A 26,802-nucleotide genomic window follows, 5' to 3' on the forward strand; every position below is an offset into this window, starting at 1 on the left:
TTTCCAAACGTCATAATTTCTACACATGTGCACTACCATATAATAAATGAGGTTGCTACAAACCTTCTCTTCATAAAATAAATGACGACGATCATGACTATGATGATGATCAGAACAGCAGCCACACCTCCCCCAATCCCTGCATACAAGCCTGTGTGAATCACGATTGCCAATTATTTCATGAGATTATACTTTGAAATGATCATATAACTATGTTTAATGCGAAAGCGTCAAGAACAATTTCAAAGTGATAAAGTTGCGTGAGTCTATGGTAACGGGTTCCTTAGTATGCTTTTTGATTCAGTTAGATTGACCGGCAACATGTAATTTTCACTCTTATTGCAGTACTGCGGTCATGGTGGTTGCATTGGGAGTTTTCTACATTTTTTTTTAATTTAATTTCATTTATTGATTAATTTATTTTAATTTTACAACGTTGTATATAGGAGAAGTCACTCATTTTCTGTTATTAACTTGCTTGTCTTAACGGATGGGTGTTGCACTATGAATTGGAATTTATTGTCCCCGACGATGAAACAACATCATTTGATCACTATTAATTTCATACGCATTAGCTGCCTTCATCGTCAAATTTGCATTATTACCAAAATTGATTACATTTTCAGTACTGTTACTGTCACTGTCACCATTTTTTGTAAATATGAGTCGTATTGCTATCCTAAGAGAAAGTAAAATATAAAAATAATGAAAGGATAATTATAAGCTTTGGGTTTACTAAAGATATATGGTGTACAACATTTGTCAGGGTTTTTTTTTTTTTTAATTACCTGTGCTATGTCCCGCCGTATGAAGATTGAATGTCCCTTGAGGTTCAAGAGATGATGAAAATAATGGTGAAGATGACGGTGGTGGTGGCGATGGTGATGATGATGATGGTGATGATGACGGCGGAGATGAAGATGGAGAGGACGATGATGTTGGTGCTTGTGGTGATGATGATGTTGATGAAATTCTATCACCGTTATTTGTTGTGGCTATCTGGTTGGTTGAAGTTACAAAGGATGTCGTCGAAATCGGGAAGTAGCTGTTTCGAATGAATTATAATTTGAATTGAATTTATTACTCAATGTCACTAACATACACTTTTATCAATGTTACATAATACATTTAACATGGAAATTTGAGCCAACAGAATCGCGACATGCTGATCGAGCATGTTTACCTGTTTAGTTTAGTGTCACAGTTATTTATATATTTAGGTGATCTGTCAATTATTGACAGATCACCTCTTGTGTTTCTACGAATTTTCTTTTTTATTTATTTCTTTATTCTTTTTATTTATTTTTCTTTTTCCACCCTTTTCTTGTTCCACCAAAATCATCAAAACTATTCAATCAATTTTCATCAAAATATTATCAATTATGGACAGTTATCATACAATGTGTACGAAACAAGTTCAACGTCAAATGGTCATCGTGACGTCATCTACGCGCCATTTTGTAAAATCACATTATCAACAATATCTCCATTATCAATCATCAAAAATTAACAATATTAACATCAAATTAACTTCAGATCAAGGGTCAACTGTCCATGTCATCAAAGGTCATTTACAGGTCACGACGCGCATGTACGCGCGCGTCAAAATTTTAAAATGCTCAAAATCACTTTTGATCAAAGTAGAGTACGAATCAGGTCATTCTAAGCATTTCAGGAATTTGCGCGCTCACAGGTTTTCGCGCGCGTTTACGCGCGTAACATCCTTACGCAACGCACAACTGCACTTTATTTTACATCTATGCATTCTTTATAAAATTCCCAATAATTTGATACCTTAACCGACCTTCTACGACCAGTAATAAAGGAATGCGCCTCCGCCAAAGTTTGAATTACGCGCGCAAGCGCGCGTTCACAATAGGCCAAAAATGTGCAAAAACATGCTTTTACAAAATTCTATATAACTCTTCAGATAGTCCGTTGACCCCCAAATTTTCTTTTATATTCGGATAGAGTAGGACTTGTAGATGTGATTTCATGTCACATTTGACAATACATTTTATCATAACGTCTTCAAATTGGCGTCAAAACTAAAATTTTCAATTTTTGTTTCATGTCGTTTTAATAATTTTGCAAATATGACTATAACTCCGTAATCATTGGTCGTTTTTCGCCCGGTTTTCCACATATTGTAGTTAATTATATATTCTTCCAAATTATGTTACATTTGTATCATTTTGAGCAGGAGATCATCATAAATATTAACAATGTATAGAAGTATAATTTATGATATAACTTTCACCTTAAAAATTCAATTTGAGGTTATATTTTATCGTTGCCTTGCAAGTGTATGGCAGTTACTATGGTCTGATGGTTAGTGCATCTGCCTTGTAATGCGAGGGTCCCTGGATCGAAACCCATCAGCATCTATTATTTTTTTTAATTAAATTTTGTCTCATTTTGCGTGTAACCCCTATAAGCCAGTTTGGGGTTCATTCTGCAAATGATAAGAAAAAGTTCATTGGTACTAAAGTGACATGATTGTTTTATATTTAATGAGATATTAGTAACAACCTTGATGTCTTGATTATTCTTTTAGATTGTGCGATTCAATACATGCAAAAAAACAACAATGCGTGTACTAGCAACTGGTATTTCAGAGTTGGCTATGTATTGTTATAAGAACACGGCTAACGCTGCACTCCAGAAAAAATGCAACAAATGCCTCCGTCAGTGTTCATTGCTTTGCTATTCTATTCACCTGGTCTATGCAATTGCTCCAACCTGCTCTGTAAGGCATGCTTGTATAATATCTTGCAATGAAATCTACATATCGTCATGTAAGAAATTAAATGTCATTTAGTCATTACTGCTCATGAGGCAACTAAATACTGGTCAATGCATACTGGTTTAATTTTCTTTTCAAAACTGGATTCTAGAATCTTGCTTTCGTCAACACTATGCTCACTATTTCGTGTTATTACTTGCTAAATTGGAATTGACATTCTTTAGAAAAACAAGATTTATAAAACCTTTTATTTTAATGTTTTTCAACAGTATTTAACAGGTCCTTTCATTGATAAAACTACGTTTATTGTGATGATATTCATATTGATCTGCATTGAAATGATGATCATGATTAAAAAAATAGATCGTGATCGTGATCATGAGATTCACAGACAGATCACCTAATTCGTCCGTAAGACGAATTAAAATTCTAGTTAGGTGATCTGTCAATTGACAGATCACCTCTTATGTTTCTACGAATTTTCTTTTTTATTTATTTCTTTATTTATTTATTCTTTTTATTTATTTTTCTTTTTCCACCCTTTTCTTGTTCCACCAAAATCATCAAAACTAATCAATCAATTTTCATCAAAATGTTATCAATTATGGACAGTTATCATACGATGTGTACGAAACAAGTTCAACGTCAAATGGTCATCGTGACGTCATCTACGCGCCATTTTGTAAAATCACATTATCAATCATATCTTCATTATCAGTCATCAAAAGTTAACAATATTAACATGAAATTAACTTCAGATCAAGGGTCAACTGTCCATGTCATCAAAGGTCATTTTACAGGTCACGACGCGCATGTACGCGCGCGTCAAAATTTTAAAATGCTCAAAATCACTTTTTGATCAAAGTAGAGTACGTTTCGGGTCATTCTAAGCATTTCAGGAATTTGCGCGCTCACAGGTTTTCGCGCGCGTTTACGCGCGTAACGTCCTTACGCAACGCACAACTGCACTTTATTTTACATCAATGCATTCTTTATGAAATTCCCAATAATTTGATATCTTAACCCACCTTCTACGACCAGTAATAAAGGAATGCGCCTCCGTCAAAGTTTGAATTACGCGCGCAAGCGCGCGTTCACAATAGGCCAAAAATGTGCAAAAACATGCTTTTACAAAATTCTATATAACTCTTCAGATAGTCCGTTGACCCCCAAATTTTCTTTTATATTCGGATAGAATAGGACTTGTAGATGTGATTTCATGTCACATTTGACAATAAATTTTATCATAACGTCATCAAATTTGCGTCAGAACTAAAATTTTCCATTTTTGTTTTATGACGTTTTATTATTTTGGAAATATGACTATAACTCCGTAATCATTGGTCGTTTTTAAGCCTGGTTTTCTACATATTGTAGCTGGTTTTATATTCTTCCAAATTATTATACAATCTTATCATTTTAAGCAAGAGATCATCATAAATATTAACAATGTATAAAAGTATATCATTATGATAAAACTTGCACTTGAAAAATTCAATTTGAGGTTATATTTCATCGTTGCCTTGAAAGCGCATGGCAGTTACTGTGGTCGAATGGTTAGTGCATCTGCCTTGTAATGCGAGGGTCCCTGGATCGAAACCCATCAGGATCTATTTTTTTATTTATTAAGTTTTGTCTTATTTTGCGTGTAACCCCCATAAGCCAGTTTGGGGTTCCATTCTGCGCATGATAAGAAGTTCATTCGTACTAAAGTGACATGACTGTTTTATATTTAATGAGATATTAGCAACAACCTTGATGTCTTGATTTTTCTTTTGAATTGTGCGTTTTAATACACGCATAAAAACAACAATACGTGTACTAGCAACTGGTATTTCAGAGTTGGCCAAGTATTGTTATAAAAACATGCTGAACGCATTCCAAATACCTCCATCAGTGTTCATTGCTTTGCTTTCTATTCACTTGGTCTATGCAATTTCTCCATCCTGCTATGTAAGACATGCTTGCATAATATCTTGCAATGAAATCTACCTATCGTAATGTAAGAAATAAAAGGTCATTTGGTCATGATTGTTCATGAGGTAACCAAAAATCTAGTCTATGGATACTGATTTAAATTTTTCAAAACTGGATTCTAGATTCTTGCTTTCATCACCACTGCTCACTATTTCGTGTTATCACTTGCTAAATTTGAATTGTCATTCTTTAGAAAAGAAGTTTTTTTTACAAACTTTTCTTTGAAATAATGTATTTCAAAAGTATTAAACATGTCCTTTCATTAATAAAACTGCTCTTTTATATGATGATGCTCATATTGATCTGCATTGACATGGTGATCATTATAAAAAAATAGATCATAATCATGAAATTTACAGACAGATCACCTAATTCGTCCGTAAGACGAATTAAAATTCTAGTTTATTTTTCTTTTTCCACCCTTTTCTTGTTCCACCAAAATCATCAAAACTATTCAATCAATTTTCATCAAAATATTATCAATTATGGACAGTTATCATACGATGTGTACGAAACAAGTTCAACGTCAAATGGTCATCGTGACGTCATCTACGCGCCATTTTGTAAAATCACATTATCAACAATATCTCCATTATCAATCATCAAAAATTAACAATATTAACATCAAATTAACTTCAGATCAAGGGTCAACTGTCCATGTCATCAAAGGTCATTTACAGGTCACGACGCGCATGTACGCGCGCGTCAAAATTTTAAAATGCTCAAAATCACTTTTTGATCAAAGTAGAGTACGTTTCAGGTCATTCTAAGCATTTCAGGAATTTGCGCGCTCACAGGTTTTCGCGCGCGTTTACGCGCGTAGCATCCTTACGCAACGCACAACTGCACTTTATTTTACATCTATGCATTCTTTATAAAATTCCCAATAATTTGATACCTTAACCGACCTTCTACGACCAGTAATAAAGGAATGCGCCTCCGTCAAAGTTTGAATTACGCGCGCAAGCGCGCGCTCACAATAGGCCAAAAATGTGCAAAAACATGCTTTTACAAAATTCTATATAACTCTTCAGATAGTCCGTTGACCCCCAAATTTTCTTTTATATTCGGATAGAATAGGACTTGTAGATGTGATTTCATGTCACATTTGACAATAAATTTTATCATAACGTCATCAAATTTTCGTCAGAACTAAAATTTTCCAATTTTGTTTTTTGACGTTTTAATAATTTTGGAAATATGACTATAACTCCGTAATCATTGGTCGTTTTTGGCCCGGTTTTCTACATATTGTAGCTGGTTTTACATTCTTCCAAATTATTTTACAATCTTATCATTTTAAGCAAAACATCATCATAAATATCAAGAATGTATAGAAGTATAATTTATGATAAAACTTTCACCTTAAAAATTCAATTTGAGGTTATATTTTATCGTTGCCTTGCAAGTGTATGGCAGTTACTATGGTCTGATGGTTAGTGCATCTGCCTTGTAATGCGAGGGTCCCTGGATCGAAACCCATCAGCATCTATTATTTTTTTTTATTAAATTTTGTCTCATTTTGCGTGTAACCCCTATAAGCCAGTTTGGGGTTCATTCTGCAAATGATAAGAAAAAGTTCATTGGTACTAAAGTGACATGATTGTTTTATATTTAATGAAATATTAGTAATAACCTTGATGTCTTGATTATTCTTTTAGATTGTGCGATTCAATACATGCAAAAAACAACAATGCGTGTACTAGCAACTGGTGTTTCAGAGTTGGCTATGTATTGTTATAAGAACACGGCTAACGCTGCATTCCAGAAAGAAATGCAACAAATGCCTCCGTCAGTGTTCATTGCTTTGCTATTCTATTCACCTGGTCTATGCAATTGCTCCAACCTGCTCTGTAAGGCATGCTTGTATAATATCTTGCAATGAAATCTACATATCGTAATGTAAGAAATTAAATGTCATTTAGTCATTACTGCTCATGAGGCAACTAAATACTGGTCAATGCATACTGGTTTAATTTTTTTTCAAAACTGGATTCTAGAATCTTGCTTTCGTCAACACTATGCTCACTATTTCGTGTTATTACTTGCTTAATTGGAATTGACATTCTTCAGAAAAACAAGATTTATACAACCTTTTATTTCAATGTCTTTCAACAGTATTTAACAGGTCCTTTCATTGATAAAACTACGTTTATTGTGATGATATTCATATTGATCTGCATTGAAATGATGATCATGATTAAAAAAATAGATCGTGATCGTGATCATGAGATTCACAGACAGATCACCTAATTCGTCCGTAAGACGAATTAAAATTCTAGTTAGGTGATCTGTCAAATTTGACAGATCACCTCTTATGTTTTTACGAATTTTCTTTTTTATTTATTAGGTGATCTGTCAATTGACAGATCACCTCTTGTGTTTCTACGAATTTTCTTTTTTATTTATTTCTTTATTTATTTATTCTTTTTATTTATTTTTCTTTTTCCACCCTTTTCTTGTTCCACCAAAATCATCAAAACTATTCAATCAATTTTCATCAAAATATCATCAATTATGGACAGTTATCATACAATGTGTACGAAACAAGTTCAACGTCAAATTGTCATCGTGACGTCATCTACGCGCCATTTTGTAAAATCACATTATCAACAATATCTCCATTATCAATCATCAAAAATTAACAATATTAACATCAAATTAACTTCAGATCAAGGGTCAACTGTCCATGTCATCAAAGGTCATTTACAGGTCACGACGCGCATGTACGCGCGCGTCAAAATTTTAAAATGCTCAAAATCACTTTTTGATCAAAGTAGAGTACGTTTCAGGTCATTCTAAGCATTTCAGGAATTTGCGCGCTCACAGGTTTTCGCGCGCGTTTACGCGCGTAACGTCCTTACGCAACACACAACTGCACTTTATTTTACATCAATGCATTCTTTATGAAATTTCCAATAATTTGATACCTTAACCGACCTTCTACGACCAGTAATGAAGGAATGCGCCTCCGTCAAAGTTTGAATTACGCGCGCAAGCGCGCGTTCACAATAGGCCAAAAATGTGCAAAAACATGCTTTTACAAAATTCTATATAACTCTTCAGATAGTCCGTTGACCCCCAAATTTTCTTTTATATTCGGATAGAGTAGGACTTGTAGATGTGATTTCATGTCACATTTGACAATACATTTTATCATAACGTCTTCAAATTGGCGTCAAAACTAAAATTTTCAATTTTTGTTTCATGTCGTTTTAATAATTTTGCAAATATGACTATAACTCCGTAATCATTGGTCGTTTTTCGCCCGGTTTTCGACATATTGTAGTTAATTATATATTCTTCCAAATTATGTTACATTTGTATCATTTTGAGCAGGAGATCATCATAAAAATTAACAATGTATAGAAGTATAATTTATGATATAACTTTCACCTTAAAAATTCAATTTGAGGTTATATTTTATCGTTGCCTTGGAAGTGTATGGCAGTTACTATGGTCTGATGGTTAGTGCATCTGCCTTGTAATGCGAGGGTCCCTGGATCGAAACCCATCAGCATCTATTATTTTTTTTTAATTAAATTTTGTCTCATTTTGCGTGTAACCCCTATAAGCCAGTTTTGGGTTCATTCTGCAAATGATAAGAAAAAGTTCATTGGTACTAAAGTGACATGATTGTTTTATATTTAATGAGATATTAGTAACAACCTTGATGTCTTGGTTATTCTTTTAGATTGTGCGATTCAATACATGCAAAAAAACAACAATGCGTGTACTAGCAACTGGTATTTCAGAGTTGGCTATGTATTGTTATAAGAACACGGCTAACGCTGCACTCCAGAAAGAAATGCAACAAATGCCTCCGTCAGTGTTCATTGCTTTGCTATTCTATTCACCTGGTCTATGCAATTGCTCCAACCTGCTATGTAAGACATGCTTGTATAATATCTTGCAATGAAATCTACATATCGTAATGTAAGAAATTAAATGTCATTTAGTCATTACTGCTCATGAGGCAACTAAATACTGGTCGATGCATACTGGTTTAATTTTTTTTTCAAAACTGGATTCTAGAATCTTGCTTTCGTCAACACTATGCTCACTATTTCGTGTTATTACTTGCTTAATTGGAATTGACATTCTTTAGAAAAACAAGATTTATAAAACCTTTTATTTTAATGTCTTTCAACAGTATTTAACAGGTCCTTTCATTGATAAAACTACGTTTATTGTGATGATATTCATATTGATCTGCATTGAAATGATGATCATGATTAAAAAAATAGATCGTGATCGTGATCATGAGATTCACAGACAGATCACCTAATTCGTCCGTAAGACGAATTAAAATTCTAGTTTCTTTATTCTTTTTATTTATTTTTCTTTTTCCACCCTTTTCTTGTTCCACCAAAATCATCAAAACTATTCAATCAATTTTCATCAAAATATTATCAATTATGGACAGTTATCATACAATGTGTACGAAACAAGTTCAACGTCAAATGGTCATCGTGACGTCATCTACGCGCCATTTTGTAAAATCACATTATCAACAATATCTCCATTATCAATCATCAAAAATTAACAATATTAACATCAAATTAACTTCAGATCAAGGGTCAACTGTCCATGTCATCAAAGGTCATTTACAGGTCACGACGCGCATGTACGCGCGCGTCAAAATTTTAAAATGCTCAAAATCACTTTTTGATCAAAGTAGAGTACGTTTCAGGTCATTCTAAGCATTTCAGGAATTTGCGCGCTCACAGGTTTTCGCGCGCGTTTACGCGCGTAACGTCCTTACACAACGCACAACTGCACTTTATTTTACATCAATGCATTTTTTATGAAATTCCCAATAATTTGATACCTTAACCGACCTTCTACGACCAGTAATAAAGGAATGCGCCTCCGTCAAAGTTTGAATTACGCGCGCAAGCGCGCGTTCACAATAGGCCAAAAATGTGCAAAAACATGCTTTTACAAAATTCTATATAACTCTTCAGATAGTCCGTTGACCCCCAAATTTTCTTTTATATTCGGATAGAGTAGGACTTGTAGATGTGATTTCATGTCACATTTGACAATAAATTTTATCATAACGTCATCAAATTTTCGTCAGAACTAAAATTTTCCATTTTTGTTTTATGACGTTTTGATAATTTTGGAAATATGACTATAACTCCGTAATCATTGGTCGTTTTGGGCCCGGTTTTCTACATATTGTAGCTGGTTTTATATTCTTCCAAATTATTTTACAATCTTATCATTTTAAGCAAGAGATCATCATAAATATTAACAATGTATAAAAGTATATCATTATGATAAAACTTGCACTTGAAAAATTCAATTTGAGGTTAAATTTCATAGTTGCCTAGAAAGTGTATGGCAGTTACTGTGGTCGAATGGTTAGTGCATCTGCCCTGTAATGCGAGGGTTCCTGGATCAAAACCCATCAGGATCTATTTTTTTTCATTTATTAAATTTTGTCTCATTTTGCGTGTAACCCCTATAAGCCAGTTTGTGGTTTCATTCTGCGCATAATAAGTTCATTTGTACTAAAGTGACATGATTGTTTTATATTTAATGAGATATTAGCAACAACCTTGATGCCTTGAGTTTTCTTTTGAATTGTGCGTTTCAATACACGCATAAAAACAACAATGCGTGTACTAGCAACTGGTATTTCAGAGTTGGCCAAGTATTGTTATAAGAACATGCTGAACGCATTCCAAATACCTCCATCAGTGTTCACTGCTTTGCTTTCTATTCACTTGGTCTATGCAATTTCTCCATCCTGCTATGTAAGACATGCTTGCAATGAAATCTACCTATCGTAATGTAAGAAATGAAAGGTCATTTGGTCATGATTGTTCATGAGGTAACCAAAAATCTAGTCTATGGATACTGATTGAAATTTTTCAAAACTGGATTCTAGATTCTTGCTTTCATCACCACTGCTCACTATTTCGTGTTATCACTTGCTAAATTTGAATTGTCATTCTTTAGAAAAGCAAGTTTTTTTTACAACCTTTTCTTTCAAATAATGTCTTTCAACAGTATTCAACATGTCCTTTCATTAATAAAACTGCGCTTAATATCATGATGCTCATATTGATCTGCATTGACACGGTGATCATTATAAAAAAATAGATCATAATCATGAGATTCACAGACAGATCACCTAATTCGTCCGTAAGACGAATTAAAATTCTAGTTGTTTTTAGATTTGATTGATTATATGAACAATTATTTGTTAGTTATGTGTTGCATTCCAAAAGGAATAGGAATTTTATTGACTGTCATTTTTTTTATTCACATCAGTAACAAGAGAGAGTATTTAAAAATTCGTTATTTATGGAAAAATAAACCCTGCCCCTTATCCAAAAAACATATGTTTAAACAAGTTAAATGTAAAATCAAACAGATTTAGTTAAATGACATTACACTCAATCTATAGCTTCATCTGAATTATTTAACATTATTAATGCAAGAAATTTCTTCTTAATCATAATGTTTGACACTCTCTTCGAACAGGTACTGGAGACAGTTCAAATCAAAGAGTGTGATGTCTCAAGCATCGTATCAACATGATTCAGGGACCGCGAAACCGGAAACACGAGACACAGATGTCCTCGCTACTACGCGACTCGGCTGAGCAGAAGGCAGACATCAACAAGGCAGAGCGCTTCTCCCGCCGAAACAACGTGCGCCTCGTAGGAAAACCCGAAACCGCCGATGAGGACTGCATCGGCATCGTACAGAACATCATTAGCGAGAAATTCGGGATCAATCCACGCATCGAACGCGCTCATCGCGACGGTAAGCCATGAACCGTCCCAAATCATCCCCGACACATCTTATTAGGTGGTCTGTCTATGACAGATCACCTCTTAATTTCGTCAGAATTTTCTTTATTAGGTGGTCTGTCATGAATATGACAGATCACCTATTATATTCGTCAGATTTTACTTTATTTTTATTGCCAAATTTTGTTCCCAGGTTATCTCAAAATCGGGCCTGTCAAATTTCTTGATTTTCATGTCATGTATGGATATTATTGTGGAATCGCGAAACGAAACTTTTCAAGGTCATCAAATCCTGATGACGTCATCTAGGCGCCATTTTGTAAAATTAAATTATTGATCATATCATCGCAACTAATCATCATAAATCATTCATATTTGCACCATATCAAGTTCAGATGACAGGTCATCAGGACATGTCAACAGAGGTCATGCAAAGGTCACGACGCGCACGTACGCGCGCGTCAAAATTTTAAAATTTTCCAAATCAACCGTGGTCAAGTTTGGGTACGTTTCAGGCCATTTTGAGCATGTCACGAATTTGCGCGCACACAGGTATGCGTGCGCGTTTTTGCTCCTACAATCGCTATGCCTCTTCGAGTCGTCATTTATTTTGTGTCTGTCTATCGTCCATCATCTTCTGATTAATTTGATACTTCATTCAGCCTCTTACGACCAATAATACGCAAATGCGCGTCAATTCAAATGTGCTTTACACGCGCATGCAAACTCGCAAAATAAGTCAAAAGTGGGCAAAAATATGCCTATATAAAATTCACTGTAGCTCTTAAAGGAGTCCGTTGACCCCCAATTTTTTTTTCCTATTCGAATAGAGTATGAATTGGAGATATGATTTTATGCCACATTTGACCCTTAAAAACATCGTGACGTCATCAACATGGCGTCGGAACTAAAAATTAGTGTTTTCTGTTTCATGATGTCACAACACTAATGTAAATTGATTCTAATTACGTAAATATTGGTCTTTTCTCTCCAAATTTTCAATATGTTTTACCTTAGAATGTACCCTTTAGACAATATGTCCATTGTTTCATTTTAAAGCTTGTACTATTCTCAAAACTGGAATTTGTACTAGGTTTGTCATCATGACATTTTTCTACTTGCAACAATTTACATTGACAATATGTTTCCTGTTTTGCGCTCCCTGTCTGTCCGGAAGATCGTGGTCGACTGGATAACGCACCTGCCTGGTAACGCTAGGGTCGGTGGTTCAAACCTCGCTTGACTCTCTTTTTTTTTTTTTTTTTTTTTTTTCCTTTATTATTAGGTGGTCTGTCATGAATATGACAGATCACCTATTATATTCGTCAGATTTTACTTTATTTTTATTGCCAAATTTTGTTCCCAGGTTATCTCAAAATCGGGCCTGTCAAATTTCTTGATTTTCATGTCATGTATGGATATTATTGTGGAATCGCGAAACGAAACTTTTCAAGGTCATCAAATCCTGATGACGTCATCTAGGCGCCATTTTGTAAAATTAAATTATTGATCATATCATCGCAACTAATCATCATAAATCATTCATATTTGCACCATATCAAGTTCAGATGACAGGTCATCAGGACATGTCAACAGAGGTCATGCAAAGGTCACGACGCGCACGTACGCGCGCGTCAAAATTTTAAAATTTTCCAAATCAACCGTGGTCAAGTTTGGGTACGTTTCAGGCCATTTTGAGCATGTCACGAATTTGCGCGCACACAGGTATGCGTGCGCGTTTTTGCTCCTACCATCGCTATGCCTCTTCGAGTCGTCATTTATTTTGTGTCTGTCTATCGTCCATCATCTTCTGATTAATTTGATACCTCATTCAGCCTCTTACGACCAATAATACGCAAATGCGCGTCAATTCAAATGTGCTTTACACGCGCATGCAAACTCGCAAAATAAGTCAAAAGTGGGCAAAAATATGCCTATATAAAATTCACTGTAGCTCTTAAAGGAGTCCGTTGACCCCCAATTTTTTTTCCTATTCGAATAGAGTATGAATTGGAGATATGATTTTATGCCACATTTGACCCTTAAAAACATCGTGACGTCATCAACATGGCGTCGGAACTAAAAATTAGTGTTTTCTGTTTCATGATGTCACAACACTAATGTAAATTGATTCTAATTACGTAAATATTGGTCTTTTCTCTCCAAATTTTCAATATGTTTTACCTTAGAATGTACCCTTTAGACAATATGTCCATTGTTTCATTTTAAAGCTTGTACTATTCTCAAAACTGGAATTTGTACTAGGTTTGTCATCATGACATTTTTCTACTTGCAACAATTTACATTGACAATATGTTTCCTGTTTTGCGCTCCCTGTCTGTCCGGAAGATCGTGGTCGACTGGATAACGCACCTGCCTGGTAACGCTAGGGTCGGTGGTTCAAACCTCGCTTGACTCTCTTTTTTTTTTTTTTTTTTTTTCCTTTATTATTAGGTGGTCTGTCATGAATATGACAGATCACCTATTATATTCGTCAGATTTTACTTTATTTTTAGGTGGTCTGTCATGAATATGACAGATCACCTATTATATTCGTCAGATTTTTAGGTGGTCTGTCATGAATATGACAGATCACCTATTATATTCGTCAGATTTTACTTTATTTATTTTTATTGCCAAATTTTGTCGCCAGGTTATCTCAAAATCGGGCCTGTCAAATTCCTGATTTTCATGTCATGTATGGATATTATTGTGGAATCGCGAAACGAAACTTTTCAAGGTCATCAAATCCTGATGACGTCATCTAGGCGCCATTTTGTAAAATTAAATTATTGATCATATCATCGCAACTAATCATCATAAATCATTCATATTTGCATCATATCAAGTTCAGATGACAGGTCATCAGGACATGTCAACAGAGGTCATGCAAAGGTCACGACGCGCACGTACGCGCGCGTCAAAATTTTAAAATTCCCCAAATCAACCGTGGTCAAGTTTGGGTACGTTTCAGGCCATTTTGAGCATGTCACGAATTTGCGCGCGCACAGGTATGCGTGCGCGTTCTTGCTCCTACCATCGCTATGCCTCTTCGAGTCGTCATTTATTTTATGTCTGTCCACTGTCCATGATCTTCTGATTAATTTGATACCTCATTCAGCCTCTTACGACCAATAATACGCAAATGCGCGTCAATTCAAATGTGCATTACACGCGCATGCAAACTCGCAAAATAAGTCAAAAGTGGGCAAAAATATGCCTATATAAAATTCACTGTAGCTCTTCAAGGAGTCCGTTGACCCCCAATTTTTTTTTCCTATTCGAATAGAGTATGAATTGGAGATATGATTTTATGTCACATTTGACCCTTAAAAACATCGTGACGTCATCAACATGGCGTCGGAACTAAAAATTAGTGTTTTCTGTTTCATGATGTCACAACACTCATGTAAATTGATTCTAATTACGTAAATATTGGTCTTTTCTCGCCAAATTTTAAATATGTTTTACCTTAGAATGTACCCTTTAGACAATATGTCCATTGTTTCATTTTAAAGCTTGTACTATTCTCAAAACTGGAATTTGTACTAGGTTTGTCATCATGACATTTTTCTACTTGCAACAATTTACATTGACAATATGTTTCCTGTTCTGCGCTCCCTGTCTGTCCGGAAGATCGTGGTCGACTGGATAACGCATCTGCCTGGTAACGCTAGGGTCGGTGGTTCAAACCTCGCTTGACTCTCTTTTTTTTTTTTTTTTTTTCCTTTATTATTAGGTGGTCTGTCATGAATATGACAGATCACCTATTATATTCGTCAGATTTTACTTTATTAGGTGGTCTGTCATGAATATGACAGATCACCTATTATATTCGTCAGATTTTACTTTATTTATTTTTATTGCCAAATTTTGTCGCCAGGTTATCTCAAAATCGGGCCTGTCAAATTTCTTGATTTTCATGTCATGTATGGATATTATTGTGGAATCGCGAAACGAAACTTTTCAAGGTCATCAAATCGTGATGACGTCATCTAGGCGCCATTTTGTAAAATTAAATTATTGATCATATCATCGCAACTAATCATCATAAATCATTCATATTTGCACCATATTAAGTTCAGATGACAGGTCATCAGGACATGTCAACAGAGATCATGCAAAGGTCACGACGCGCACGTACGCGCGCGTCAAAATTTTAAAATTTTCCAAATCAACCGTGGTCAAGTTTGGGTACGTTTTAGGCCATTTTGAGCATGTCAAAAATTTGCGCGCGCACAGGTATGCGTGCGCGTTCTTGCTCCTACCATCGCTATGCCTCTTCGAGTTGTCATTTATTTTGTGTCTGTCCATCGTCCATGATCTTCTGATTAATTTGATACCTCATTCAGCCTCTTACAACCAATAATACGCAAATGCGCGTCAATTCAAATGTGCCTTACACGCGCGTGCAAACTCGCAAAATAAGTCAAAAGTGGCCAAAAATATGCCTATATAAAATTCACTGTAGCTCTTCAAGGAGTCCGTTGACCCCCAATTTATTTTTCCTATTCGAATAGAGTATGAATTGGAGATATGATTTTATGCCACATTTGACCCTTAAAAACATCGTGACGTCATCAACATGGCGTCGGAACTAAAAATTAGTGTTTTCTGTTTCATGATGTCACAACACTCATGTAAATTGATTCTAATTACGTAAATATTGGTCTTTTCTCGCCAAATTTTAAATATGTTTTACCTTAGAATGTACCCTTTAGACAATATGTCCATTGTTTCATTTTAAAGCTTGTACTATTCTCAAAACTGGAATTTGTACTAGGTTTGTCATCATGACATTTTTCTACTTGCAACAATTTACATTGACAATATGTTTCCTGTTCTGCGCTCCCTGTCTGTCCGGAAGATCGTGGTCGACTGGATAACGCATCTGCCTGGTAACGGTAGGGTCGGTGGTTCAAACCTCGCTTGACTCTCTTTTTTTTTTTCCTTTATTATTAGGTGGTCTGTCATGAATATGACAGATCACCTATTATATTCGTCAGATTTTACTTTATTTATTTTTATTGCCAAATTTTGTCGCCAGGTTATCTCAAAATCGGGCCTGTCAAATTTCTTGATTTTCATGTCATGTATGGATATTATTGTGGAATCGCGAAACGAAACTTTTCAAGGTCATCAAATCGTGATGACGTCATCTAGGCGCCATTTTGTAAAATTAAATTATTGATCATATCATCGCAACTAATCATCATAAATCATTCATATTTGCACCATATTAAGTTCAGATGACAGGTCATCAGGGCATGTCAACAGAGGTCATGCAAAGGTCACGACGCGCACGTACGCGCGCGTCAAAATTTTAAAATTTTCCAAATCAACCGTGGTCAAGTTTGGGTACGTTTCAGGCCATTTTGAGCATGTCAAAAATTTGCGCGCGCACAGGTATGCGTGCGCGTTCTTGCTCCTACCATCGTTATGCCTCTTCGAGTTGTCATTTATTTTGTGTCTGTCCATCGTCCATGATCTTCTGATTAATTTGATACCTCATTCAGCCTCTTACAACCAATAATACGCAAATGCGCGTCAATTCAAATGTGCCTTACACGCGCGTGCAAACTCGCAAAATAAGTCAAAAGTGGCCAAAAATATGCCTATATAAAATTCACTGTAGCTCTTCAAGGAGTCCGTTGACCCCCAATTTATTTTTCCTATTCGAATAGAGTATGAATTGGAGATATGATTTTATGCCACATTTGACCCTTAAAAACATCGTGACGTCATCAACATGGCGTCAGAACTAAAAATTAGTGTTTTCTGTTTCATGATGTCACAACACTCATGTAAATTGATTCTAATTACGTAAATATTGGTCTTTTCTCGCCAAATTTTAAATATGTTTTACCTTAGAATGTACCCTTTAGACAATATGTCCATTGTTTCATTTTAAAGCTTGTACTATTCTCAAAACTGGAATTTGTACTAGGTTTGTCATCATGACATTTTTCTACTTGCAACAATTTACATTGACAATATGTTTCCTGTTCTGCGCTCCCTGTCTGTCCGGAAGATCGTGGTCGACTGGATAACGCATCTGCCTGGTAACGCTAGGGTCGGTGGTTCAAACCTCGCTTGACTCTCTTTTTTTTTTTTTTTTTTTCCTTTATTATTATATTCGTCAGATTTTACTTTATTTATTTTTATTGCCAAATTTTGTCGCCAGGTTATCTCAAAATCGGGCCTGTCAAATTTCTTGATTTTCATGTCATGTATGGATATTATTGTGGAATCGCGAAACGAAACTTTTCAAGGTCATCAAATCGTGATGACGTCATCTAGGCGCCATTTTGTAAAATTAAATTATTGATCATATCATCGCAACTAATCATCATAAATCATTCATATTTGCACCATATTAAGTTCAGATGACAGGTCATCAGGACATGTCAACAGAGGTCATGCAAAGGTCACGACGCGCACGTACGCGCGCGTCAAAATTTTAAAATTTTCCAAATCAACCGTGGTCAAGTTTGGGTACGTTTCAGGCCATTTTGAGCATGTCAAAAATTTGCGCGCGCACAGGTATGCGTGCGCGTTCTTGCTCCTACCATCGTTATGCCTCTTCGAGTTGTCATTTATTTTGTGTCTGTCCATCGTCCATGATCTTCTGATTAATTTGATACCTCATTCAGCCTCTTACAACCAATAATACGCAAATGCGCGTCAATTCAAATGTGCCTTACACGCGCGTGCAAACTCGCAAAATAAGTCAAAAGTGGCCAAAAATATGCCTATATAAAATTCACTGTTATTACTACAAAATTACGTTAAAAATGAAATTTACACATTTTCGCAATATACGTCAACGTATTTATAAATATTTGACAGTATCTTTTTTATTAGTGGTCAGTTTTCTCTCAAATTTTGATATGATGTAGTCAAAACAATTTTCTACAAATAACGTGTGAATAATTTTCACTTTCGACCGCAGCATCAATGTTTTGAGACCTGTTTAAGTTTTTGCAAAATTTTTCTCGGCCTAATTTTTGAGAATTTTTTAGAGAAAATGTTTTATTAATCAATTTTACGGTCTTCCTGTAAGTTTCAAGCCCACTGGGGCCCGTTTCATAAAACATTTGCCGCAGCGGCAACTCCCATTTTCAGCGGCAAATCTGTGTTTCTGCGGCAAATCTCAAAACAGCGGCAAGTTTCCGTTTCATAAAACTTTGCCGCAGATACTTTCAGCGGCAAATGACAATTTCTGCGGCAATATTTGACGCAGCTACTTGAGCTGCGTCAAATATTTGCCGCAGATACTTTCAGCGGCAAATGACAATTTCTGCGGAAATATTTGACGCAGCTATTTGAGTTGCGTCAAATATTGCAGCAGAAACAGCTTTTTTATCAAAATATCAACAATTTTGAGGGCCTAACAGCCATATTGCTAAATTTTTTGATGATTTTGATTTGATAAATTGCTTTTGTCATTCTAAATAGAAAATACAGGTATTTTTACTAATTGACAAATAAAAAGTAGATATTTATTGAATCATCATTCATTCCTATTAAAGTCACATTTATTTCAATAAATAGATACATATAGGAACATCCATTGTGTTCCTGCAAAATTTACACTTTCAAAAAAACCTTTTCTTTATCCTGTAAAAGAATGAATAAATGATGTCTCATTTTGTAAAAGATTGGCTTTTGAGTTTCAATTAGATTCATTTCATAAGTGCTGTTTTTGCTGATGTGTTTGTTGAAACTCGAGTAGAAGATGTGGTTGCTGTTAACGCTCCCGGAGGGGTTGTTGGACATCTTGATGTTGTTGAGATTGCCAGTGTGGTTTTTGCATCTCCTGCAGAAATTGTGGGAAGCTGCTGTAGTTGTTGGTCAATGTAGTCGTTACATCTCCCGTGTGTTTGCTGCTGTTTTTGCTCCTGCTACTGATCATGTGATTGAAGTACCTGAAATAGTAATTAATTTATAATGCATATAAGCAAGATACTAAAGTTATTTCTAATTTCACTTTCATTGTTAACCCTTAATAGATACCTTTTGATACTTTGCAAGATTTATCCAAATGGACAAGATCCTCAGGCACCCCCGAGATGACCTACCAGAATAGCCTCACCTAGTAAGGTGTATTAACAGGATTTTGTACTCATTACATTCAGTTGATTTTGCATGAACTCAATTCTTCAAATGAATGTAAAGGGTCTACCAGTAAAAAAAAAATTGTGAGCTTCTTCGGGTAATCTTTCTGAGTCCTTTTACTCCTTTACTGAAAAATTAATACCGGTAATTAAAAACATGATGAAGTGAGTTTGACAGTAATTTGACATGTTACATCTAAGGTGGTAGTGGTGTCGGTCAATCATTATAGAAATGCAGAATATTCATGTACATGCAGGTTGTGTACATGTACCAATTTGGCAAGAGAAAGCAAGTCACATTATCTACCAATGATTGATATTGGTTTGTTACTTTTGCAGCTGAAAAAAAATTCATCAACATCTCAAACTTAGAGTTTAATTCTAAAATTTGGATTCTTGACAAAGAGCAAATCAAGAAGACAAAAATCATTCAAATTGTTATCATGTGACTTACTTCCTATGCCAAAATGAATCAGAATTATAAATAAGTTTAACTTACTGTTAAATCACATTTCTAGGCTCTTTATCTGGCTCTCCAAACCCTTCAGTCATTGATTTTGGCATGGCTTTCTGATACCATCTTGTGTCTTTCTGGAACTGTGGACAAAGCCTCACCTGAAGGAATAAATTAAACTGAAATTTTCAAAAAATGTTTGGCACTATAATTTATTTTCTCACATGGATACATTGCATGTATATCAAAGAAAATAAAAGGAAACTTCATGTGACTACTAGGTTTTTGTCAGGGGGGGGGGGTAAAGGGGTCAAGATGGTTTAATATGATGAACAAAAATGCAACAGTAAATAATATATAAGGAATCTCTGGTTGAGAAACGTCACTTCATGCAATTATTCCTCATAATTTATCTTGCACACACATATACACATAGTGAGGATGGGTGATGGAGAGAGAGAGCGAGCATTGTCATTGTACATGCAAAAAGTATTAAATCCATCACTGGCATATAGATGGGGGGCCAAGAAAAAAAAAGAAAAGAAAGAAAGAGAACAGGAAAGGGTGAAATAGAGAAGTATTTACTGAACATTATTACGTCAAAATCTTTCCAAATATTTTATTTCTGTATCAAAAAGTTCAAAAATTTTGCTCACTCCCTTCGCCCTCTCGCATCTTTGGAGAACTTTTGTTCCATCCGCCATATTTAGCCCTCTCAAAATATTTGGCTCATAACGCCACTCCATTGTAAGAATTTTGTTTGCTTATCTAACCCTAATAAGACTGCCAGGGTATTTTGGAGGCAGGAAAGATGGGTGGAAGGGGGGTGGGGCCCTCAAGATTGACAGTTAATTGCGCAATTGTGAAGGAATGCAAAATGCCAGCCACAGATGAAAAAATTGTATATTTGATCATTCTAAAATTATTTAAAATTATTTTCAATTAATATATTTTACTAAATCATCCATGAAATTAGAATTTGGCTGGAAATTTATAAACAAACCCCTTGAAGTTTTTTTTGTTTAGAAACATAAAAATCGATTTTTTTTTTTTCCTTTCTGAAGTATTTCTTTTTTTTTATACTTTTTTTTATATTGTTGACAAAATTTTCTTATCATAATAATCACCATGAAATTAATTGATTTTAATCAGTAAAAATAATTATTAACCGGTATGATGCAATTATGAATTTTGGCTAGAAACCGAATTTCCATTGGATTTGTTCATGAAATCACATTTTAAAGCAATTCTGACATGTGCTTACACAACGTTGCGTAATTTCAGGACCGGGTACCCATGTGTCAAAAATTTTGTCTGAAAACTCCTGAATCTTTAAAAAAAGGCATATAATCATGCGGCACCATCTTTCACGTTGTTGATTAATCGTGAAAATTTTTGGGCCCCCACCACCTTTATAGGGTTAAATCAGATTGCAAATCATGATGGGTTTTACTGATATTCATTCTGCAACCCATATTTCAAAGCCTATTACCTGTGGTAGTTTGTTAGTCTCTGCATTTCTACAACTGTGGCCAAATATTCTGCTAGAAGTTCTTTAGATGGGCCCTTGGCATTTTTCTTATTGTAGGAGACCGGCAAGCCCTGGCTTTGAAGTTCCTGGTCTATCCTTCTCCAGCTGCAATATCTGGTCAGTTGAGGACTTGGGGGCTTTGTGTCAGGAGTGGTCTTGGTAGTGGCGGTGGCAATGGTGATGGCAGTGGCAGAAGCAGACTTGGTGGTGGTGGCATTAGCAGCACTGATGGTGGTGGCAGCAGTGGTGGTGGTGACTGCAATTGCAGCATTGTTGATGGTGGTATATGCCTTATCACAACCAACATTAGCTCCTGCTGCCACGCTGCTGGTCTCCATCTATTATGTTTTAAGTAGAATAAACATTTGATTATTAACACATCAACTTCAGAACACTAGCATATTGATAATAAAACTTGTAGATATAGCAGTCAAAGCATAAAATGAACTTCCACAGAAGAGTACTTGCACCTTCCTCTAATAGAATTTCAGACCACCTTGAGGATATTATGCTCAAAGCAAGGTTCTTATTTGACAACATTGGTCAGAGGAACATGGATTTAAATGTCAGAATACAAGAACTGGGGCCCGTTGCAGAAAGAGTTGAGTTAAAACGCAAGTCAAAAAATCAATCGCAAGTCCCAAATGCGCGCTGTTGATTGGTTGAAAATCAAGTTACGCATGATTTTTAGAGATGCGATTGATTAAAACTCTTTCTGCAACGGGCCCCTGGTATCATTGGTTGATCAATTGTACTGTATAATACCCCATTTAGATATATGTTGACCAATTATTTCTTGTTGAAACACATGTCTTTGTTATCAATCTTGTAGGGTATAGAGTGCATGCTGATGCTATAGTTATCAGTGTTGTATACCGAGGCTGGCCTCGGGACCAGAATTTGCATCCTCGAAGCCTGATGTCTCGGCCTCGGTCGCTCTGTCTTGATATTTCAGCTATGAGGCTTGACAAATGTGGTCATTTCCAGCACATAAATTGTGTCCATTATCAACGTAATGTGCAATTTCTAATGCACACATTATTAGATCTAGATTACCCCCCTCTATAGATTATATATACGGTAATATATTTTGCCTGTTTTTTTTTTATTTATTCTATTTTCAATATTTTTATTTCATTTATTCATTTATTTTTTTCTTGAGGGGGGGTCAATGGTCAATTGAATTCAACAAAAAACATGCAAATAATGCTCTAAATAGCCCTTTATTCCCTTCATTTTTGTTAATTTGAGCCCGCTAAATGTGCATCCGCCGGGTCGAGCTAGTGCTTATCTTGTTGCCCGAGTCGAATTCTACAAGTTCGGATAGGTGGTTACCCTGGCTAGACCGTCGGGATATCCCTGGGGGCCCCTTGAAAAAATACTTTTTTTTAATTAAACAGTGCTCTAAATAGCCCTTTATTCCCTTTAAATTTTATTTGAGCCCCCTAAATGTGCATGCGCCGGGTCAAGCTAGTGCTTATCTTGTTGCCCCAGTCGAGTTCTACAAGTTAAGATAGGTGGTTACCCTGGCTAGGCCGTTGGGATATCCCTTGGGGCCCCTTGAAAAAAATACTTTTTTTAAATTAAAAAAATGCTCTAAATAGCCCTTTATTCCCTTTAATTTTTGTTATTTGAGCCCCCTAAATGTGCATGCGCCGGGTCAAGCTAGTGCTTATCTTGTTGCCCCAGTCGAGTTCTACAAGTTAAGATAGGTGGTTACCCTGGCTAGGCCGTTGGGATATCCCTTGGGGCCCCTTGAAAAAAATACTTTTTTTAAATTAAAAAAATGCTCTATATAGCCCTTTATTCCCTTTAATTTTGTTAATTTGAGCCCCCTAAATGTGCATGCGCCGGGTCAAGTTAGGGCTTATCTTGTTGCCCGAGTCAAGTTCTACAAGTTAGGACATGTGATTACCCCAGCTAGGCCGTCGGAATACCCTTCAGGCCTCTCAACAAAAAAAAAAATTCATACCCTTTTTTTCACTGACTTTTGTCCCCTGAAAGTCCTCGTATTAGGGCAAGCCAGTGATTTTATGGTTGCCCGAGACGTGCTGCACCTTTTAAACCCCCTAGCTAGCTTTCAAAACCCCTAATTTTAGAATATTGAATATCCGTCCAACTTCACACGCGTTTGAATATCGAACCTGAATGTCAAACCAACTTCACAGTTTGAATATCGAATATCCAACCAACTTCCTGCCGGTCAAATTTTTGCTAACTCACAGTCACAGCTTTCAAAAAAAAAAAATTTTGCCTTTTTTTATTACTGTCTGGCCACCAAACTTTTTTATACTCGCAAGCCCCCCCCCCTCCTGAAAACTATAAGAAAAACAATCCCTCACAGTTACAGAGTAAATGTTTGTGTTAGTTACCCCCCCCCCAAAAAAAAAAAAAAAACATGCCCAAGCCGAGGCCAAACTTGAGCGTGAACACCAATCGAAACCCATTCATGATTCTCGAGACTTGACTGTATTTTTGTCGCCCACAACAACCCAAGCCACAAAAAATAAAGGCTCACTCTCACACAGCTTTTCACATATCGCACTGAATTAGGTAATTAAAGACTAAAGTCAGAAAGAAAGACAGATGCAACTCTCAGAGTCAAGACAGTCATGACAGTACAGTCGCAACGCCGCTCATTCGAGCTCCACCCCACACACACCAACACTACTACGCGGAAGCTCCGGGATAGCGACCACTCGGCATCTCGATGATGCCTCCACGATATCCCCGGGCAAAATGCATGTTTACCTCGTAGAAAACGGTGGAAATATGATATGTATTATCAATGTCATTCTTTCGGAAGTGATTTATTTATTACTTTATCAAATGATGTAATAATTGAATAAATACGATAATTAGAAAGTACTTACATCTCCGATTCAAATTTTCCGTAAATTCTGTCACCATCAAAATTTTATCGCAGACGACGTGTGTGAAGAAAAAAAACGGCTGTTAGCTGCATATCAGGCTCGTTCACGAACTATTTTTCATTTAATTATTTTTATTTACGATAACAATTTGTCATTGCTTTTATGAAACGGATATTTGCAACTATGACAAGTTGCCATTGCAATAACAAGATTTGCCATAGATATGGGAGATGTTACAGTTGCAAGTCAAAAGTTTTATGAAACGGGCCCCTGGTTTTGCACTTTTTCATGTACGACATTTTCCGTATTTTTTCGGAACTCTTTAAGGGGTAATTTTAACATTGTAAAACATCATTTATGTATTTTCTGAGTAAACGCTACAATATTGAAACGCTATTTGCTGGAAAAATTTCATTCCAGACATTTTGTGGAAATTCCCGGATTTTTTTGTTGTGGTCGATTTCTATTGAATATAATGTATAACAAATTTGCAGGTACCTTATATGAAATTTTAAAAAATTGTGCAAATTTGTTAATTTTGCGGGAAAATTGCTTGTATTTTAATCTTTTACCTTACCCTTTTTCACTAAAAATCATCACGAAAGAATTTTCAAGTAAATTTCAGTCATACTCAATTAATCAATGGATATTGAAAATTCTTGATGGTAAAAATGTGAAATTTTTAGAAATTTTCAGAATTGTGCAAACTTTTACAACAAAATTCTTCGTCATTCTATGATACAAAACATCGCTGATCAGTTTTTAAGTGATTGCTGGGAAACTGAAGCATTGTGATTCAGAAATTTCTAATTAAAATGATAGAAATTTAGAAGAAATTTTGAACAAAAGTTTTAAACATATTTTAGTTTTAAAAAAGTATCACCCATGAATTTTCATGTATTCTGTGAAATTTATACCCACTAAAATTGTAAAATTCTTGCTTGAAATCTTGAAAAAAAAGTACTAACAGTACAAAGGGTTTTTAAAAAGATTTTGCACAAAAAAAACATAAAACTGTTGATTAAAAATTAGCTGCTGTGGAAATTAAGATTAAGGCGCCTTTCGTTGCACAATTTTAGAATGTCAATTTTGGTAAAAATCGTCTGAAATTTTTGAGTTTTTAAGGCGTTTTACGTACTCCAAACTTCATTTCATATTTACCGTATTGTATTATCACCACCATCATTATACTCATCACGATTGTCATCCCCACATTAATAATCACATATAGGAATGGTCTAAATTTAGTCCTATGATGTGTATGATCAAGATTATCAATCATATCTAAGTAATTCATTTCATAAAACATTAGCCGACACTGAATGAAAATTCATGACAGACCACCTAATTCGTCCTCATGACGAATTAAAATCTAGTTTATTTATTTATTTTTACGGATTTTTCTTGTCGCCAAGTTATCTCAAAATGGACTTGCTCAATTTCATTGAATTTCATGTCATCTATAGGATCTGTCATGGACACGTGCAGTGAAGCTTTTCAAGGTCATCAGGTCATGATGACGTCATCTAGGCGCCATTTTGTAAAATCACATTATCAATCACATCTCCATTATCAATTATCAAAAATCAATCAAATTTACATCACATCAACTTCAGGTCAAGAGTCATCAGGTCATGTCATCAAAGGTCACCTGGAGGTCACGACGCGCGCGTACGCGCGCGTACGCGCGCGTCAAAATTTAAAAATGCTCAAAATCACTTTTTGACCAAACGAGAGTACGTTTCAGGTCATTCTAAGCATTTCAAGAATTTGCGCGCGCGCACGCATGCGTGCGCGTTTCCGCACGTAACACCTCAACGCAACGCAGAAACACCGTTTTTTTTACATCATTGCATTGATAATAAAATTCTGAACAATTCGATACCTTGATCAACCTTCTACGACCATTAATGACGAAATTAACACCCGTTAAAGTCTGCAGCACGTGTGCGCGCGAGCTCTCACTATAGGCCATATATGGGCAAAAACATGCCTATTGAAAATTCACTGTAGCTCTTTAAATAGTCCGTTGACCCCCAATTTTTTTTTCATATATCGATAGAGTATGAGTTGTAGATTTGATTTCATGTCACCATTGTCCCTAAATTATATCGTGACGTCATCAAAATGGCGCCTAAACTAAAAATTTCATTTTTTCAAAAATGACGTCATCAAATTTATGCAAATTTGGTTGTAACTTCTCAAATATAGATCATTTTTCGCCCAGATTTCGATATGTTGTAGTTTAGAATGTACTCTTTCTCTTAGTTGTCATGAATTTTCATTTTGAGAAACGCATCATTGCGTAAAACAGCGATGAAAAGAGGCATGTCA

General features: G+C 35.5%; 1 protein-coding gene across 2 annotated transcripts; it reads right to left on the reverse strand.

The window, feature by feature from the left end:
* Nucleotides 1-19,316: 19,316 nt before the first annotated feature.
* LOC121431422 lies at nucleotides 19,317-24,739 on the reverse strand. 2 transcript variants are annotated; one of them, XM_041628989.1, is made up of 4 exons: nucleotides 24,469-24,739; nucleotides 21,557-21,933; nucleotides 20,110-20,220; nucleotides 19,317-19,421 (listed from the first exon to the last, which is right to left on the reverse strand). In XM_041628989.1, exons 2-3 carry the CDS (start codon nucleotides 21,931-21,933, stop codon nucleotides 20,112-20,114), a joined length of 486 nt encoding a protein of 161 aa, XP_041484923.1. In that variant the 5' UTR covers nucleotides 24,469-24,739; the 3' UTR covers nucleotides 19,317-19,421; nucleotides 20,110-20,111. The 2 variants fall into 2 exon arrangements, with proteins under 2 accessions (XP_041484923.1, XP_041484924.1); XM_041628990.1 differs by having other exon boundaries at nucleotides 20,110-20,225.
* Between the last annotated feature and the right edge of the window lie 2,063 nt (nucleotides 24,740-26,802).

This window comes from Lytechinus variegatus, chromosome 17 (assembly GCF_018143015.1).
Source record: "Lytechinus variegatus isolate NC3 chromosome 17, Lvar_3.0, whole genome shotgun sequence".
In the NCBI taxonomy this organism is placed as follows: Eukaryota; Metazoa; Echinodermata; class Echinoidea; order Temnopleuroida; family Toxopneustidae; genus Lytechinus; species Lytechinus variegatus.

What these genes read in the sequence shown, in the direction of transcription:
- LOC121431422 (XM_041628989.1), bottom strand. Translation starts at nt 21,933, where the DNA reads ATGGAGACCAGCAGCGTGGCAGCAGGAGCTAATGTTGGTTGTGATAAG. An exon ending in AGACTAACAAACTACCACAG is followed by an intron (nt 20,221 to 21,556) that starts GTAATAGGCTTT and finishes CCTTCAGGTGAG; the next exon opens with GCTTTGTCCACAGTTCCAGA.